General features: G+C 35.5%; 1 protein-coding gene across 2 annotated transcripts in view; it reads left to right on the top strand.

Moving 5' to 3' along the window:
* LOC125679488 (heterogeneous nuclear ribonucleoprotein L-like) overlaps window positions 1-18104 on the top strand; it is a 140399-nt gene that overhangs the window by 55724 nt on the left and 66571 nt on the right. For both annotated transcript variants that reach the window (XM_048918751.2, XM_056154395.1), the window contains 2 exons: window positions 2341-2414; window positions 10390-10465. In XM_048918751.2, the coding sequence (XP_048774708.1) occupies window positions 2341-2414; window positions 10390-10465 (150 nt within the window). The remainder of the gene's footprint in view (window positions 1-2340; window positions 2415-10389; window positions 10466-18104) is intronic.

Raw genomic sequence — 18104 nt, 5'->3', positions numbered from 1 at the left:
TCAATTATCAAACTTTGTCAGTTGATGCATTTTGAGTCTTTGGAGTGTGTCGACCAAAAAGTAGGTCACTGTGGCCTTCTTTTGGAATTTGACGGCTATATTTGAATACTATTTGACTTTACAGTTGATGAATTTTGAGTCTTCAGTGTGTCGACCAAAAGTAGGTCATCGTGACCTACTTTTGGACAATTACATTTAAATTTTCAGGTACTATTTGACTTAACATCATCAAACTTTGTTAATTGATGAATCTTGGTTAGTGAGAATTTTTGCCTGTTCTACAATGTATCAGAAGAGCAAAATATTTTTTTCAAAAATCGTGAACCAGTTCCTTTAAGTTTATATATGTTAATCTTTTATGATAAAACGTTTCTAAATTTGTGATTGTAGATTTAGGAAATTCAATTGTGTTCAATTCTCGCATTCATTATGTTTCAAAGAAAGATAACTCTAGCGAAATTTATACATGTATATCACCGATGATTTTTTCCCCTATACAATATTTGTTTGAATTGCAAAATATATCTGAATGTTGATTTAATTCAACTTAAGCAGTGATATATATAACTAGTAATCCTAATTATTCGCGAACAATTAGAGGGCTTTCCACCTACAATGATTTAAAAAGATATTTAAGAATATTTAAGATGATGTTAGAAACTCAAAAAGACCTTGAAAATAAAAATAATAATTTTCATGATGACTTTGACCTTGACCTCATCTTGAAGGTCAAAGGTCATCGGTCTTAATGCAAGTGATCCCATGTCTCTATCTATATTAATGTAAAACCTATAAGCTTAAAAAATGTTAATCAATAATGTTAATGTTAATCAAGACATTCAGGGGCAATAATTTGTTTAGGGGTTTTCGGTTACTTTCAGTTAGCTTCTCAATACTAAAAATACTTTGAAAGACTTTGAAAATGGAAGAAAAAATAATTTTGATGATGACCTTGACCTCATTTTGAAGGTCATAGGTCATCGGTTTCAATGCTAGTGGTCCCATGTCTCTATCTATATTAATATAAAAGTTATAGGCTTAGATAATGATATTCGAGACTTTCAGGGGCAATAATTATGCTTAAGGGTTTTCGTATCCCTTTGATTAATTTTTCTTTGCAAGAGGGTTTTACTGTGAATTCATTAGTGAAGGTTTTGTGTCTCTATGACTTTCCGTTAAGTAGGAGTAGTGATAACAAGGTTTTCAACGCGAGTCTCCGAAATTCACAGAAGGGTCAAAGTTCAAAGTTATAATGCATACTATCAAAACCAATCAAGAAGTCAATACTTACCCATGTAATATTTCAAAGCTATCTGAAGCAGGAAAGAGATAAAAAGTGCTATTTTTTCCTTTTTTCTGATGACCTTGACCTTTGACCTAATTTTCAAGGTCAAAGGTCAACGATCCTATTCCAGTTGGTCCCATGTCTCTATGACAAACCGTTCTCAAGTTCGACATGTTTCACGAATAAATCCCAAAACATAGAGGCATTAACTCCCTTTAGGGGACATCAAATCCCTTCATTTGAAATTCTTCGCTTCTACTAATTACCCTCTATGCTTTAGAAAAGGTTTCATCCTCCTATCATTTACGGTTAAAAAGTAGAAGCGATAACAATGATTTCTGTGAAAGGTCCAATAACTCCGTAAGGGGTCAAAGTTCAATTAGGCAGGGTGAAATGTATTTGTTTCTCAAGAAGTACAATATGATGGACTATAAAGTTTTTCGATAAGTCTTAAACCGAAAAAATTTTTTGACGGCAGGAAAATAATAAACAGAACAATATCAATAGGACTTTCCACAGAAAGGTGGAAAGCCCTAATGATTAGGAAATAATGGTTGAACACATTCTTCTAAATGAAAGAAAAATAACATGAGTTACCTTCCTTAGATTAACTCAAATTCTATTAACAAGACTTTTTTTATTAAAAATTTTATGTTATTTTTTCCTCAGAGACGGTATTTTACACATTGAATCAATCCCTAATCTTTCAATTTAACTTTAAAGAATTGATTCAAAGGGGAATTTCGTTAGTTCTAATGGGTATTTCTGGAGGCATTTCGGTAAATCATAGGCATTTCGGTAATTCAAGGTACTGCAGAGCACGGATTTAATGTATCAGAAATTGTTTGACCAACATCATTGAACATGAAATTGTGTTGAGTTTATACGAATGTTTTAGTTCAACAACAATGCTACCAAGTTTCAGTTGCATAATACATGCATGTTACATTGACCATTGAGAGAATCGGATAGATGTTGATTTTATATATAGGAGAATCAGATAGATGTTGATTTTATATATAGGAGAATCAGATAGATGTTGATTTTATTTATAGGAGAATCAGATATATGTTGCTGGACAGCCTGCCTACTTCAACTACTCAACAAGTCAGAAAATTCAAAGACCAGTGTGAGTGAAAACCTGCCTGACATTGATTTTTAGTATACCATAAACATACTTTTTACCACACAGTACAAAATTTTCAATTCCTTATTTTACTTGTAATTATTATCTGGGAGAAGCCTTTCTCACAAAATTAAGTCTTGCTTTGATTTATTCCAGTGATTTTTAAATTTAACTTCTTCTGAGAACATTACTGTTATGAATTGATGCTGAATGGCAATATCACAAAATTTAGTCATTGTGTAATACAAGGAATCTACGTTTGTTATTTGTATGTGATTCTGTTATGCTTAAGGACGATGGACGACGGACCCAATTAAAATTTTTACACTTCTGCTCTTAAAGCCGTGCTCATCACCATTTACATTCCGTGCATTGTGATGTCACTAATTGTTTCACCACATTATGAGCATGCGAAATTTACAAACTGAACTATATTTCCTTCATTTATACAAGTAACTAGATGAAACTTTTTAGGTCACCCGAATAAAATCGGGTGACCTACTGCAATTGGTCTGTGTCCATCGTGCAACAAGCGTCATGCGTTAACAATTAAACAATTTTTAACTTCTTAATAACCACTATTCCAATTCTTTTCAAATTTGGTATGGAGCATCTTTAGAACAAGGGGGGCATAAATTGTAAATTTCAGAACTCCTGCACCCCTGGGGCTTTAGGGGCAGGGCAAAAATTGTCCAAATTGACCAATTTTCAAAAATATTCTTCTTTACAACTGCACATGTGTAAAGAAAAACTCGTTGCATATCGATGTAGAATAGTAAGACCTCTACCAAAATTGTAAATTTCATGATCCCCGGGGTAGGGGTTTTGACCCTAGGGCAGGGCCAAACTTGGTATATAGTGTTTATGTGTTAAATACTTTTTATCACGATTTTTATTGCATGTAAATTTATATGAAAATGTGGTGTTTTAAACCGTGTTAGTATTATTTTTTCGATATAAAGCGTGCTTTAGTGATTATTTTCTATCGAAAGTGCAAAAAGCCAGATATGCATATTCTCGTTAGAGATTTTCATGCCATTAGTATGTGACGTCATACGTGTCAATCGTGGTGAAGCGAGAAAGCATGAAGACATTTAAACAAGTTGTGAACAGCACATACAGCAGGCTATTGATACAAACTGGAGAGATTCAACAGTTACAAGTCCCATTATATTGTGTTGTACAGTATCTATAGCTGTAATAATCAGCACAAAAAAGAAGAGTTTCTTTACTTTTACCAACGAGGCAACTCGGAGAAATTTTGTGAGCTTAGAAATACTTCAAACCAATGGAAACCATCTTCAATGACGAACTTACAAATTGCATTCTAACCCATTTAATTCATGATATCGACATTTCTGTTTACAAAACAATAGGCTCGTTGTCCTTCCAACTGGACATAAACAGAGACTGCCTTCAGTTTGAGAACTCTTATAGCTTACCAGGTATTTAGGCAATCAAAGTCGCCGCGGGTCTGGCAACCACAGAAATTTCTGTGTAGCATATATATATATATATGCACCTTTGATTTCATATGCAACGATATATTGGTTTGCTCCCCCATGCTTGAAGTTTTGAGTATTGACACCATGTACGAAATGACTATACGGTCTACCCCTACCCCTCTCCCCCTGATTAAAATAGTAAGAAAATAAAAATTCGAAAAAATAATAATCGTCAAAAATGTTGAACTACGGCGACTTTATTTTTTAAAAAGTGACGGTGCGTGCCAACTTAGTAAAATAAATATTGCAACAATATAATGATTGAGAGCCCCCCCCCCCCCTCCTCCCCCCTATATATTTTTTAAAGTAATGAGAGGGATGATTATAAGGTAAAGGTTACGACTATTGGCTCCATGTCTTCCCCCCCCCTCTCTCTCCCTTAAGAAGTCGATAGATTTTCATCAGATTGGTAATTTTAAAATTCGGTTGCGCCCCCCCCCCTTTTTTTTTTTTGGAAAAATAAAACTATAAATTAAATCCATATCGGTAAATCGACTGTTTCCTTCGATAAGTTGTAGGTTAATGCATCAATTTAATTAAAAACAGATCTTCTCTACCTTCTCAAGTGTAACGGTTAGAGAAAAACTAATTTTAATTAGATCAATGCATGTTACACTCTACAATGTTTTAAAAATATTATGATCTACGAGAGAATACAGTCAAAATGTTTGCAAATGAAATGTGTCATTCAGATGTTTACCAAAACGTTTCACCCTTTCTGTTAGCGGGGTCTCCGTCCGAGTCCGTCGATGTAGTAGTAGGCTAATATAAATGTTTGCTGAGGGGATTTGGCACTGCGGCAGGTTCAAACATGTATGACTGAATCTTAAATACTAACGGGATGTCATCCATGTCGGAACATTAACTATCCATTCTGTATAATTTATGACTTTCAATAGAATCTATTCGCACACACATACATAGCTGCTGCAGCACATTGACACGTATGACGTCATGACGTATCACGTGACTAGATAGCTCATTAGTGACGATTTGTGAAGCGGAAGCTTTGAATATATGCAGAGAAAATGCATGTTTGTATCAATTATTGGGAGTAATGAAACAATATAACAGCAGAAACGTGCTTTATTAAGGTTACTCCTTCTTATTTTAATTACATTAAAAATCGTGGTAAAAACCCTTTAATCTTCTTTAGTGCTATTGATACTAAATTGAAACTAAATGGATATTTAGAAAGAGCAAGTAGTCCTTTACAAAAATTGTAAATTTGATGATCTCAGTAGTAGGGGTTTTAATTTGGTAACAAATTGGGGCCAAAATGGTCAGTTATTAATTAAGTGTGTTAAAAATAGAACATTTTTAACTTCTTGACAGCTTTCATTCCAATTATTTTCATACTTGGTATGAAGCATCATTGGGACAAGGGGGACATAAATTGTAAATTTCAGGACTTCTGCATCCCTTGGGCTTTAGGGGCAGGGCAAAAATTGCCTACACTGTACAGTTCTTGTTTTATACTGTTGCTGAATATTAGAATTTAGCTTAGATATTTTCAGAACAGGAAATTTTTCTAGATTTTTAGCCCTTAGGACTAGTGATACTTTTAACTAGTACTCAGGTTACAGATAAGGCCTGTGGGCCTCTTGTTTAATGCGTGTTTGAATTGTTACACACATGAATTGAATGAATATCTTTAATTCAAATGATTGCAAACAATTTTTGATACCATCGCGGTGGCCGAGAGGTTAGAGCGTTCGCTCCACATGTGGAAGGCCAGGGTTCAAATCCCGGCCGCGACAGACCTAAGTCGTTAAAACAGGTAGTGACAGTTCCATCGCCAAACACTTGACATCAGGTGTGAATGTCACGGGTCCTCGGAGATGACCTTAAAAACGGATGTCCTGTTTCACAGTAGGTGTGGCACGCTAAAGAACCTTCACTGCTCAATGGCCGTAAGCGCCGAGCATAGGCCTAAATTTGAAGCCCTTCACTGGTCTTGGTGACGTCTCCATATCAGTGAAATTTTTTCGAGCGAGATGTTAAGCAAGATACAATCAATCAATCAATCAATCAAACAATTTTTTAATCATTGCATGCGTTAGTTATGTTATATTTATAGCCCCCTTCAAAGAAGAGGGGCATATTGCTTTGCACCTGTCGGTCAGTCAGTAGACCACATGTTGTCCACTCAATATCTTGAGAACCCTTCACTTGATTGTAATGTTATTTTATATGTGGGTTGGTTTTGAGTAGAAGAGGACCCCTATTGTTTTTCAGGTCAAATGGTCAAAGGTCAAGGTCAATCTACTCTGGATGTAGGAATATACTGTCCGCTCAATATCTTGAGAATCCTTTTTTTGACAGACATTAAACTTGGTACACTGGTACATCCTAAGGAGTAGATGACCCCTATTGATTTTGAGGTCACATGGTCAAGGGTCAAACTGGACATAGGAATATACTGACCACTCAATGTTTAGAGAACCCTTTGCTTGATAGATATCAAATTTGGTACACTGGTACATCTCTAGAAGAAAATGACCCCTATTGATTTTGAGGTCACATGGTCAAAGGTCAAGGGTCAAACTGGACATAGGAATATACCGTCCACTCAAAATCTTGAGAACCCATTGCTTGACAGACATCAAACTTGGTACACTGGTATTTCTTCAGGAGAAGATGACCCCTATTGATTTTGAGGTCACATGGACAAAGGTCAAGGGTCAAACTGGACATAGGAATATACTGTCCACTCAATATCTTGAGAACACATTGCTTGACAGAAATCATACTTGGTACAATGGTATATCTTCAGAAGAAGATGACCCCCTATTGATTTTGAGGTCACATGGTCAAAGGTCAAGGTTCAAACTGGACATTCAATATCTTGATAACCGTTTACTTGACAGACATCAAACTTAGTAGACTGGTACATCTTCAGGAGAAGATGACCCCTTTTGACTTTGAGGTCATATGGTTAAAGGTCATAGTAATATATTGTCTCTTATATTTTAAAAATTATTTGCTTGATTGACACCAAACTTGGTACACTGGTATAGCATAAGGAGTAGACTGTAGATGACCCCTATGGATTTTTAAGTCACATGGTCAATCCACTCTTGACACAGGAAGATATTTTCTGCTCAATATCTTGAATATATGATACTGCTATCAATTAAATGATGTGTGTGTATAACCCTTTTCAATTTTGCACCATGGGGGGCATATGTATTTTACAAACATCTCTTGTTATTGATATCATATACAGTGAATAAAACTTTTATTATTAGGAAGTCATTTGGAGCTCCATATGTCTCTTATTCAATGAAGGATACCAAGGGCCCCCCTCCCAAGACCAACAATCTGACAATCGATAAATGTTTGAATACGATATTCATCTGATATTTTTGATGTTCTTAATTTTCCCGTTATTATAGAAGTCACTGTTACGACTTTTTAGCTCACCTGAGTTTTTCTGATCGCTTGTTGTCCTCCGTCTATCTGTCCATCTGTAAACTTTTCACAATTTCAATTTCTTCTCCAAAACCAATTTCAACCAAACTTGGCCAAAAGCATCCTTAAATGAAGGGATTCAAGTTTGCTGAAATGAAGGGCCATGCCACCTGCAAAGGGGAGATAATAACAAAAATGTTTAAAAAAAAAAATAGGGTGAGGTCATTTAAAATATTTCTCAAGAACCACTGGGCCATAAGAGCTGAAACTTACATGAAAGCTTCCTGACATAGTGCAGATTTAAGTTTGTTAAAATCATGGCCCCTGGGGGTAGGATGGGGCCACAATAGGGGATCAAAGTTTCGCATACAAATATATAGGAAAAATCTTTAAAAATCTTCTTCTGAAGAACCACTAAACCAGAAAAGCTGATATTTATATGAAAGATTCCTGACATAGTGCAGATTTAAGTTTGAAAAAATCATGTCCCCAAGGGGTAGGATGGGGCCACAATCGGGAATCAAAGTTTTACATACAAATATATAGGGAAAATCTTTAAAAATCTTCTTCTCAAATACTACTGAGCCAGGAAAGCAGAAATTTACATGAAAGCTTCCTGACATAGTGCAGATTCAAGTTTGTTAAAATCATGTTCCTTGGGGGTAGGATGGGGTCACAATAGGGGATCAAATTTTACATACAAATATATAGCGAAAATCTTCTCAAAAACCACTGAGCCAAAAGAGCTAAGATTTACATGAAATCTTCCTGCAGATTCAAGTTTGTTAAAATCATGTCCCCCGGAGATTAGGATTGGGTCATTATGGTTGATCAAAGTTTTACATACAAATATATAGGGAAAATCATTAAAAATCTTCTGAAAAATCACTGGGCCAAAGAAATTACATTTGCACGAATGTTTCCAGACATAGTGCAGATTCAAGTTTGTAAAAATCATGGTCCCCAGGGGTAAGATGGGGCCAAAGTAGGGGGTCAAAATTTTACATACAAATATATAGGGAAAATCATTAAAAATCATCTGAAAAAATTACTGGGCCAGAAAAGTTTATGTTTACTAGAAAGCTTCCTGACATAGTGCAGATTCAAGTTTGTAAAAATCATGGTCCCCGGGAGTAGGTTGGGGCCACATTAGGGATCAAAGTTTTACATGCGAATATATAGGGAAAATCTTTAGATATGAGCCAAGGTGACTCAGGTGAGCATTGTGGCCCATGGGTCTCTTGTTTATCATTACAACCTAGTTCTTCGGTCCGTCACCCTTAAGTATCCATGGATTTCCAGCGTACTACTTTGTTTAGTTACAGAGGGATGAAAAATGTTCTTTGATTTCTACTGGAGAAATTTATTTATGTCCCCCTTCTTCCAGGGGAGTTCAAATTGTTTTTGTACTTTCTGTCAGTCTGTCCGTCTGTCACAAAATCTTGTGAATGCTTCTTCTATATGGCTTATCCAATAGACTTGAAACTTTGTACAATGCTTCATTGCGATTTGTAGATGTGCATATTGTTGGGACGTTAGGATCCAATTATTTTCCTAAAAGTTATAGTGGATCTAAGAGGGTCGGAGGATATAAAATAGTTCGTGAACACTTCTCCTATTTGGCTTATCAGATAGCCTTGAAATTTTGTACAACACTTAATTATCATTTAATGATATTCACATTGTTCTGACCCAGGGATGTAATATTTTCCTACAATTTACAGTGGATCAAAAAGGAATGTTTTATAGTTTTTTAGCTCACCTAAGCCAAAGGCTCAAGTGAGATATTCTGATCAAAATTTGTACATTGTCTGTCGTCGACATCGTCGTTGTAAACTTTTCACATTTTCATCTTCTCCAGAACCACTGGGTCAATTTCAACCAAACTTGGCACAAAGCATCCTTTGGTGAAGTTTGTTCAAATGAAGGGCCATGCCCCTTTCAAAGGGGGAAATAATCACAAAAAAGCAAAATTAGGGTAGGGTCATTTAAAAATCTTTTTAAGAACCACGGGGCCAGAGGAGCTGACATTTACATGAAAGCTTCCTGACATAGTGCAGATTCAAGTTTGTTCAAATCATGGCCCCTGGGTGTAGGATGGGGCCACAACAGGGGATCAAAGTCTTACATAGAAAGCTTCCTGACATAATGTAGATTCAAATTTGGCCTCCGGGAATATGTTGGGGCAACAATAAGGGATCCAAGTTTTACATAGAAATAAATAGAGAAAATCTTTAAAAATATTCTCAAGAACCACTGAGCCAGAAGAGCTAAGATTTACATGAAAGCTTCCTGACATAGTGCAGATTCAAGTTTGTTCAAATCATGGTCCCCGGGGGTATGTTGGGGTCACAATAGGGGATCAAAAGTTTTACATGGGAATAAATAGAGAAAATCTTTAAAAATCTTCTTAAGAACCATTGAGCCAAAGAAGTTGACATTTACACGAAAGTTTTCTGACACAGTGTAGATTGAAGTTTGTAAAAATCATGGCCTCCAGGGGTAGGTTAGGGCCACAATGGGGACTAATGTTTTACATGCAAATATATATGGAAAGTCTTCAGATATGGGCCAAGGTTACTCAGGTGAGTGATGTGGCCCATGGGCCTCTTGTTTTCATATACAAGAGTATGTTCTCTTTCCTACTAGTACTTGAGCATAACAGTCATTATTTTTGTATCATAAACAACAATGACATTGGTCACGCTGATGTTGAATCTTTTCTCCATCTTTTTCCTCAATGCACAAAGTGCAGTTCATAATGTCTATGTTCCTGCTCATGCTTCCTCCTCCATACCATGCAGTACATAAAAAGAAGGAGGGTGGAATTTGGAGCACTTTCAATTTAGTGAACTGGGGAGACATTTGTTTTTAACAAAAACAAATTATATTTTAAACTTTTTCTGTTAAATAATGGATGGAGAATTTGGCTTGACATTTCCTGTTGTAATGTATTTGTGATGAAATAAATGATATTGCAGTACTAACATGTATTGATGACTGAAGTATAGGTGATAGTATCTTGACAAAATTCTGATTACATTTTTTGAACTTTTTAGAGGTGGAGATGACCACAGAATAGGAAATCACATTCTCTTGTTCACAGTTCTGAAGCCACAGTACCCCATCACAGTGGTTTGTAGTTGTCTATTTAGAACAAATTCAGATCTTGGGTACAACATACCTTTACACCCAAGTTAACAATTTCCTGAATTGATATTCATTTTCTATGATTTCCAATTTTAGTCAAAGATGGGTTAACACACAAGGGAGCAATTTTGCCCCAAAATTGAAAATGAACAGATGAAATTATAATGGAAAGTTAATATTATGGTTAGATATTAGCTGATGTTGATCTTATCACAGTGTTCAATAGAAGGATTATCAAATGTCTTTACTATGACCTAACTTGTTTTTTATGCCCCCATAATTGGAAATTCAGGGGCATATAGTTTTTGGTCTTTCATCTATTAGTCTGTCTGCAAAAAACTTTAACCTTGGCCATAACTTTTGAATGGATGTGATAGCTTTCATATTTCCATAGTTTCCAACCTCCAACATGTAAAAAGAGGGCCACAACCCTCTTTGGAAAGGAAAAAAAATCTTGTCATAATGCTTAACAGCATTTACAACATATTTGCTAAGATTATATATGCTATAGATATTTGTATTTCTCAAAAATATTTACAACAGAAATGTGTGTATTGTGTATGTATTGAAGAGAAGCATTGTAACTGACAGTGGCATGTTTTGAATTTTTCAAGACTAATGGAGATTGATAATATTAAAAGCAGGACACAGATTGATTAAATTTACATGAAAAGAGGGTATTTAAGGTTTCATTGTTTAGTTCAAAATTCAGTGTGTATTTTCTTTACAATATTAATATCCGAAGATGATGGCAAAAATGACGAAGGTTTGCATGATATCTCTCTTTAGAGAATTCAAAAGTTCAGAAAATCAAATATTTTGATAAAAAAGTTAAAAAGCCCAACGTCATCTATTTATATGTAAGAGTTATGTATTTTGCATCGAAAAATCTTTAACTATGATGTAACCCATTTCTTTTTATGCACAAGTAACTTATTTTGGTGAGTGTATACTTATTTATGGTGGGCAGTGTATATAAATTTCATATGGCAAGACCTTTCGTTTCATATCATGTCCTTTGGCTGTGACCTTGAATTTTGAGTTTGACCTACATTTAAGAAAACATAACCTAATAAGTATATTAATAACTATTTTAGGTAGAGTTTTCATATTTTGTATAGATTCTTTATGGCAAGACATTGTGACACAATGATATTTGATCATTTAACCTTGGGGTTTGACCTAGCTGCAATAATGTAGCCCTCTCTGATTTTTTTTTTTTTTTTTTTTTTTTTTTTTTTTTAGGGAGAGGGCTACAACTCCTTAGGATCTCCGTAATGGTGCAAATGCGGGAGTGATTCACTCCCGCAACATTTGCGCTCATTCTAAACATTTCCTGGCTTTCTTTACGTAAATAAAATGATATTCTATGTTTCTTAGTCAATATATAAATTTACAACCTGCAACTTTAGATTTGTGAGGCTCTATTCTACCGTTTTCAACAATTTCGATAAATTCCAATTTCTCGATTCATATTTGTGCGCCATGTTTGATGTACTGAAGTTTCAACTTCCGGTTGTCAAGTCATTTGCATATGCCATAAAAGGTAGTATTTACATCAATGGACAAGTATGGAGGCGAAAGCTATTTCGTCGGTATTGAAAAGGTTTGAATTTAATATCAAGTTAAAAACCGAACAGCAGATTGTAAATTCTTTCTGCAACAATATGATTTTCCTCTCTTTGTCGAAGTGGCTCGAGTAACTACATTTTCGCGCTGATTGTCAATGTTTAGGCTTTTCATTAGATCCACCTACGAGATCTCGCGATAACAAGCATGGCGGAGCAGACGAAGAATTTTGCATGCTGTACATTATATTTAATGAAAAACACCTTTATTACACATGCCCGAGCACAAAGTTGGTGCTCCTTTTGGTAAAAACAACATTTGGGACTAATACACAGAGTTTATTATCGGTTATTCATAAAATTATTTTGCACCATTACGGAGATCCTATGGAATTGTAGCCCTATCCCGAAAACGTCAGAATTAAAAAAAAATTGGATAGGGCTACATTATTGCAGCTAGGTTTGACCTAGACCTACTTTAAGAAAAACCTTACCTATTTGATATCTCGAGAACTATTTAAGGTAGGTCTTTCATATTTTGAATTTTATACTTAGGTGTTGACCTTGAACAACGGCAGGGCCAAGGTGGTTCATGGACCTCTTGTTGTATATATGTTTTTTTTTATAGCAAGACCTTTCATTTGATACCATGTTGTTTGGCCTTGTGAACTTAACGGAGTTTTACCTATGTTTAAGAAAACTTAGCAAATCAATATCTCACGGAGTCTGTAAGGTAGAGTGTATTAGACACATCAAAACAAATGTGCATACCATCTATCCTTCTGTGTTTAGTAAACCAGAAGTGATTAAAGAATTAGATAGGTTACATGAGGAATATATTTTAGTTTCAGCTAACAAAGCTTATAACAACATTGTCTTTGTTTGTAAGACTCATTATCACAACTATATTTTAAATGCACTTGGCATGAATTCCACATTTGGTAATCCTACTTATACTCCAATTACCCTCTCAAAAGATGAAATTCTTACAAACCATGCTTCAGTTTTAAACACATTTAATATCCCAGTCAATGGAACAAATGAACATGAGTTACCGGTACAGTGGATACCTAAAAGTTCACAAAACCCCTTAGAAACATAGATATGGTGCTGGATCCAGTAAATGTTCTACCAAGCCCCTGTCTTTGCTCCTCACGAACACATTAACTGTTTGAAGGAGAAACATATTGTGCCAAAACATATGCCAGAAGTGGTGTAAATCAAATGTGAATTCTAAAGCACTTTCAGTAAATTTGAAATCACAAAACTTTTCTCAAATCAACAATATTAAAATGTATTCATGACTTTTCAACACTTCACACGACCATTCCTCACCATAAATTAAAAACTAAACTTTTTTGACATCATTGAAAGTTGCTTTTTCAATAAAATTGAAATAGGAGATATTCATATCAGTCATTTTAAAGATTAGATTGTTAAACACCACTCAGATTCTACACACAAGTACTCTGAAGTTGATATTTAAAAAATGCAGTCGTTCCTTGTTGACATATATCTTCGTAGTCTTTGGTGATAAGGTCTTCCAACAGTCTGTTGGAATTCCCATGGGCACAATTTATGCTCCTTTATTAGCTGACCCATTTCTAGCCGAGTTGCAACGAAGTTGAACTCTGCTATTGGTTTGGTGATGCGGGCGGGTGGGCGTCAACAATTGGTTTCCAGATGATAACTTGGAAAAGTTTACAATCTAATCAAATGAAACTTTGATATATTGTTGGGTACCAGGTAAGGAAGACCCCTATTGATTTTGGAGAAAAAAGGTTAAAGATCAAGGTCACAGTGACCGGATATAGAATGAAAATTTCAGAAATATTTGGTTTTCGGATCATAACTCAAAAAGTTTAAATCCGAATCAAATGATACATAAAGATATTGTTATGTATCAGGTAAGGAAGACCCCTATTGATTTTGGAGAAAATAGGTCAAAGGTCAAGGTCACAGTGACCGAAAATAGATTTAAAATTCCCAAAATTTTGGTTTCCGGAGGATGACTCGAAAATTTTTAATTTGAATCAAATTAAACTTGGATGTATTGTTGGATACCAGCAAAGCAAGGCCCCTATTGATTTTGGAGAACAAAGGTCAAAGGTCAAGGTCACAGTGACCGAAAATAGATCGAAAACTTCAGACAAATATGGTTTCTGGACAGTAACTCGAAAAGTTTATAACTGAAATTAGTTCTTCACAATTATAAATGTGTCACATCATTCCTGACTTTACAATGTATCCCATGCACTCGGCTCATGCACCCCTGCAGAGCTGCCAACCCTCACGATTTTGGCGTAAGGCTTACGATTTTAGGGCCGAAAATACGCCTTACGATTTCACTATATATCTTCCGATTTTCGCTTATTTGACATTTCGAAAGTTTTAGAGCTGTCCGTCATTGGTTTTTACTTTTATAAGAAACAAACCATAGTCGTTACTACGTTTGTTTGCATAGTCTATATGTATACAAAATCTTGATCATTTTAATGCTTTGAAATAAAGAACATGGCAGCTGCTACTAAGCGTAAGGCATGTGTTGATGGAAATAACGACAATACTCCCCCAAAGAAGAAAACCTAATAGAGCCAGTAATTCAAAGAACAACATGCAAGTACACTGTAAACATCTATTTGTTTCAAAGTCAGAAAGGGGGGAGTTTGTATGATAAGTGTACAATCTGTTTGATAAACTTCAACATTTTTCACGGCGGGGAAAATGACATTAAAAAACTTGCCATAATAACTGACACAGTAACTGTAAAATTATATAGTATACTAAAGTAACAAGGTTTTATACCCAAGAAAATAAAATCAATAAAAGATGTATTTGACCTTCTGCAGTTGTAAAATGCATAACAATTAGTATGTCTAAATTCATTAAATTTGGATTTGAAATATGCCTAAAATTGCTCAGGTTATATCTTTATTCATAAAAAATCTCCAGCGGCAGGGGGCCTCGCCGTACTATTTTCCATTTCATAATGTTGGCAGCTCTGCCCCTGGGTGCATATATTGATTTTTTATGCGCCAGTCTTTAGACGGGACATATTATGGTACAGTGATGTCTGTACGTCTGTCCGTTCGTACCGTCTTACCGTCCGTCCGTTCGGGGTTTTCTCTTTATAATTTCATTTCCCTTTCACATATCATGCTGAAACTTGCTGTGTAGCTTCTTTGTGGGTCACTCTAGATCATACTGCAATTTTGATCCATTTCGACCTTTTTATGCCCCCGAGATCGAAGATAGGGGGGGCATATTGTTTTTGTCCTGTCTGTCATTCTGTAATTCTGTCATTCTGTCTGAAACTTTAACCTTGCTAATAACTTTTGAACAGTAAGTGATAGAGCTTTGATATTTCACATAAGTATTCCTTGTGACAAGACCTTTCCGTGGGTACCAACATTTTTGACCCCGTGATCTTGACCTTGGAGTTTGACCTACTTTTTGAAAACTTTAACCTTGCTAATAACTTTTGAACAATAAGAGATAGAGCTTTGATATTTCACATGAGTATTCCTTGTGAGAAGACCTTTCCGTGGGTACCAACATTTTTGACCCCGTGACCTTGACCTTGAATGTTGACCTACTTTTTGAAAACTTTAACCTTGCTAATAACATTTGAACAATAAGAGATAGAGCTTTGATATTTCACTTGAGTATTCCTTGTTACAAGACCTTTCTGTGGGTACCAAGATTTTTGACCCCGTGACCTTGACCTTGGAGTTTTACCTACTTTTTGAAAACTTTAACCTTGCTAATAACTTTTGAACAATAAGTGATAGAGCTTTGATATTTGACATGAATATTCCTTGTGAGAAGAACTTTCCGTGGGTACCAACATTTTTTACCCTGTGACATTCACCTTGGAGTTTGACCTACTTTTTGAAAACTTTAACCTTGCTAATAACTTTTGAACAGTAAGTGATAGAGCTTTGATATTTTACACGAGTATTCCTTGTGACAAGACCTTTCCGTGGGTACCAACATTTTTGACCCTGTACCTTGACCATGGAATCTGATTTACTTTTTGAAAACTTTAACCTTGCTAATAACTTTTGAACAGTAAGAGATAGAGCTTTGATATTTTACATGAGTATTCCTTGTTACAAGACCTTTCCGTTGGTATTGAAGCTTTTGACCTTGACATTTGACCTACTTTTAATTTTTTTTTTTTTACATTGGTCATAACTTCTAAATGGTAAATATTAGAGCTTTCATATTGTACATGATCATTTCTTTTGACAAGATCTTTCTACTGGTACCAAGATATTTGCCCTTGTGACCTTGGCCATCTTCGGAATTGGCCATTATCGGGGGCATTTGTGTTTCACAAACACATCTTGTTTCCAGGAGTTTTGACCCTTTATTTGGAAATAATTATTATATGGAGGGTACATAATTTGTCTGCCCTACTCCTCCCACAGTTTTCAAGTGAGAGCCTTCTTATTTTGTTGAGTGTTTGTATGAGTATTGAAGATGTGCATGTGGGATGGATTTTGATTTTCTACAATTTTTGAGAAAATTACAGGTTGTTGAACTTAGTCTATTTGGAAATTAATATTCTATGGAGGGTACATAATTTCTGCCCAACTCCTCCTACAGTTTTTAAGTGAGGACCTTCTTATTTTGTGGAGTGTTTGTATAGGTACTGAAGATGTGCATGTGGGATGGATTTTGATTTCCTACAATTTTTGAGAAAATTACAGGTTGTTAAACTTAGTCTATTTGGAAATTAATATTCTATGGAGGGTACATAATTTGTCCGCCCAACTCCTCCCACAGTTTTCAAGTGAGGACCATTTTATTTTGCGGAGTGTTTGTATGGGTATTGAAGATGTGCATCTGGGGAAGGATTTTGATTTTCTTCCGTTTTTGAAAAAATTACAGGTTGCTGAACTTGGTCCATTTTGAGGAAATCTCAATTTTTAAGCTAAGACCCTCTGTTCATATGAAAGTTTGTCACAGCCTCATGATGGCTGATACTACCTGAAGCAAAGTTATACAAATTAAGCACAAGAAAAACACCCTATGTAAGCATTTCACGAGCGTATTATGTACCGTTTGCGGTACTCTTGTTATATTCTGATGAGGCAGAATTTATTGAAAAGCTTCTACATGACAAGAAAAAATCTCCTGCTGTGGCCTTCAATTTGATGTTTAAATATATCAACAATGTTTTATCTATTAACAATAATCATTTTCATTCATATGTTGATTAGATATTTCCCAGTTAACTCGAAATAAAACACACTGTCAATATATCGGTTGGTAGACCACATGTTGTCTCCTCAATATCTTGAGAACCATTTCACTTTATCATAATGATATTTCATATGTGCATTGGATATGAGTAGAAGAGAAACCCTATAGATTTTGAGGTTACATGGTCAAAAGTCAATCCACACTGGCAGTCTTTGACGTTAACCAGTGGCCCGATGCCCGAGGCCAGTAAAATCGGGATCGGGCTTCTAAAAATATTTAACCCAGGAGTCCGGATGGCCTGTACATGTTTTATTGTATGTTTTGTAAATATTACAAATATAGCGTGAGATAGACTCAGACTTTGTCATGACTTACATGTAGCAATGAAATTTTGCATCGAAAAATGATCAACCATCCTGCCTTTTATGAAGTATAGGGAGGCACAGGCACTGGAAGTTAATGTAAATACATAGTCTGTGCATATATAAAAATACAAACACATACTATATATTTACATTTACTTCCAATGTCTGTGTTGGGATTCCCGTGGGGTTTCGGGTTAGAATAGGTCCTCAGTACCCCCTTGCTTGTCGTAATAAGGCAACTAATTGGGGCGGTCCTTCGGATGAGACGGCAAAAACCGAGGTCCCGTGTCACATCAGGTGTGGCACAATAAAGATCCCTTCCTGCTCGATGGCCATAAGCGCCGAGCATAGGCCTAAATTATGTAGCCCTTCACCGGAAGTGGTGACGTCTCCATATGAGTGAAATATTTTCAAGAGGGACGTAAAATAATATTCAACCCGTGTAGGGATGGGGCTCGTAATGGAAATTCCAAACCTCAC

The sequence above is a fragment of the Ostrea edulis genome, chromosome 2 (assembly GCF_947568905.1).
Source record: "Ostrea edulis chromosome 2, xbOstEdul1.1, whole genome shotgun sequence".
In the NCBI taxonomy this organism is placed as follows: Eukaryota; Metazoa; Mollusca; class Bivalvia; order Ostreida; family Ostreidae; genus Ostrea; species Ostrea edulis.
This window is presented reverse-complemented; position numbering and strand designations above follow the sequence as displayed.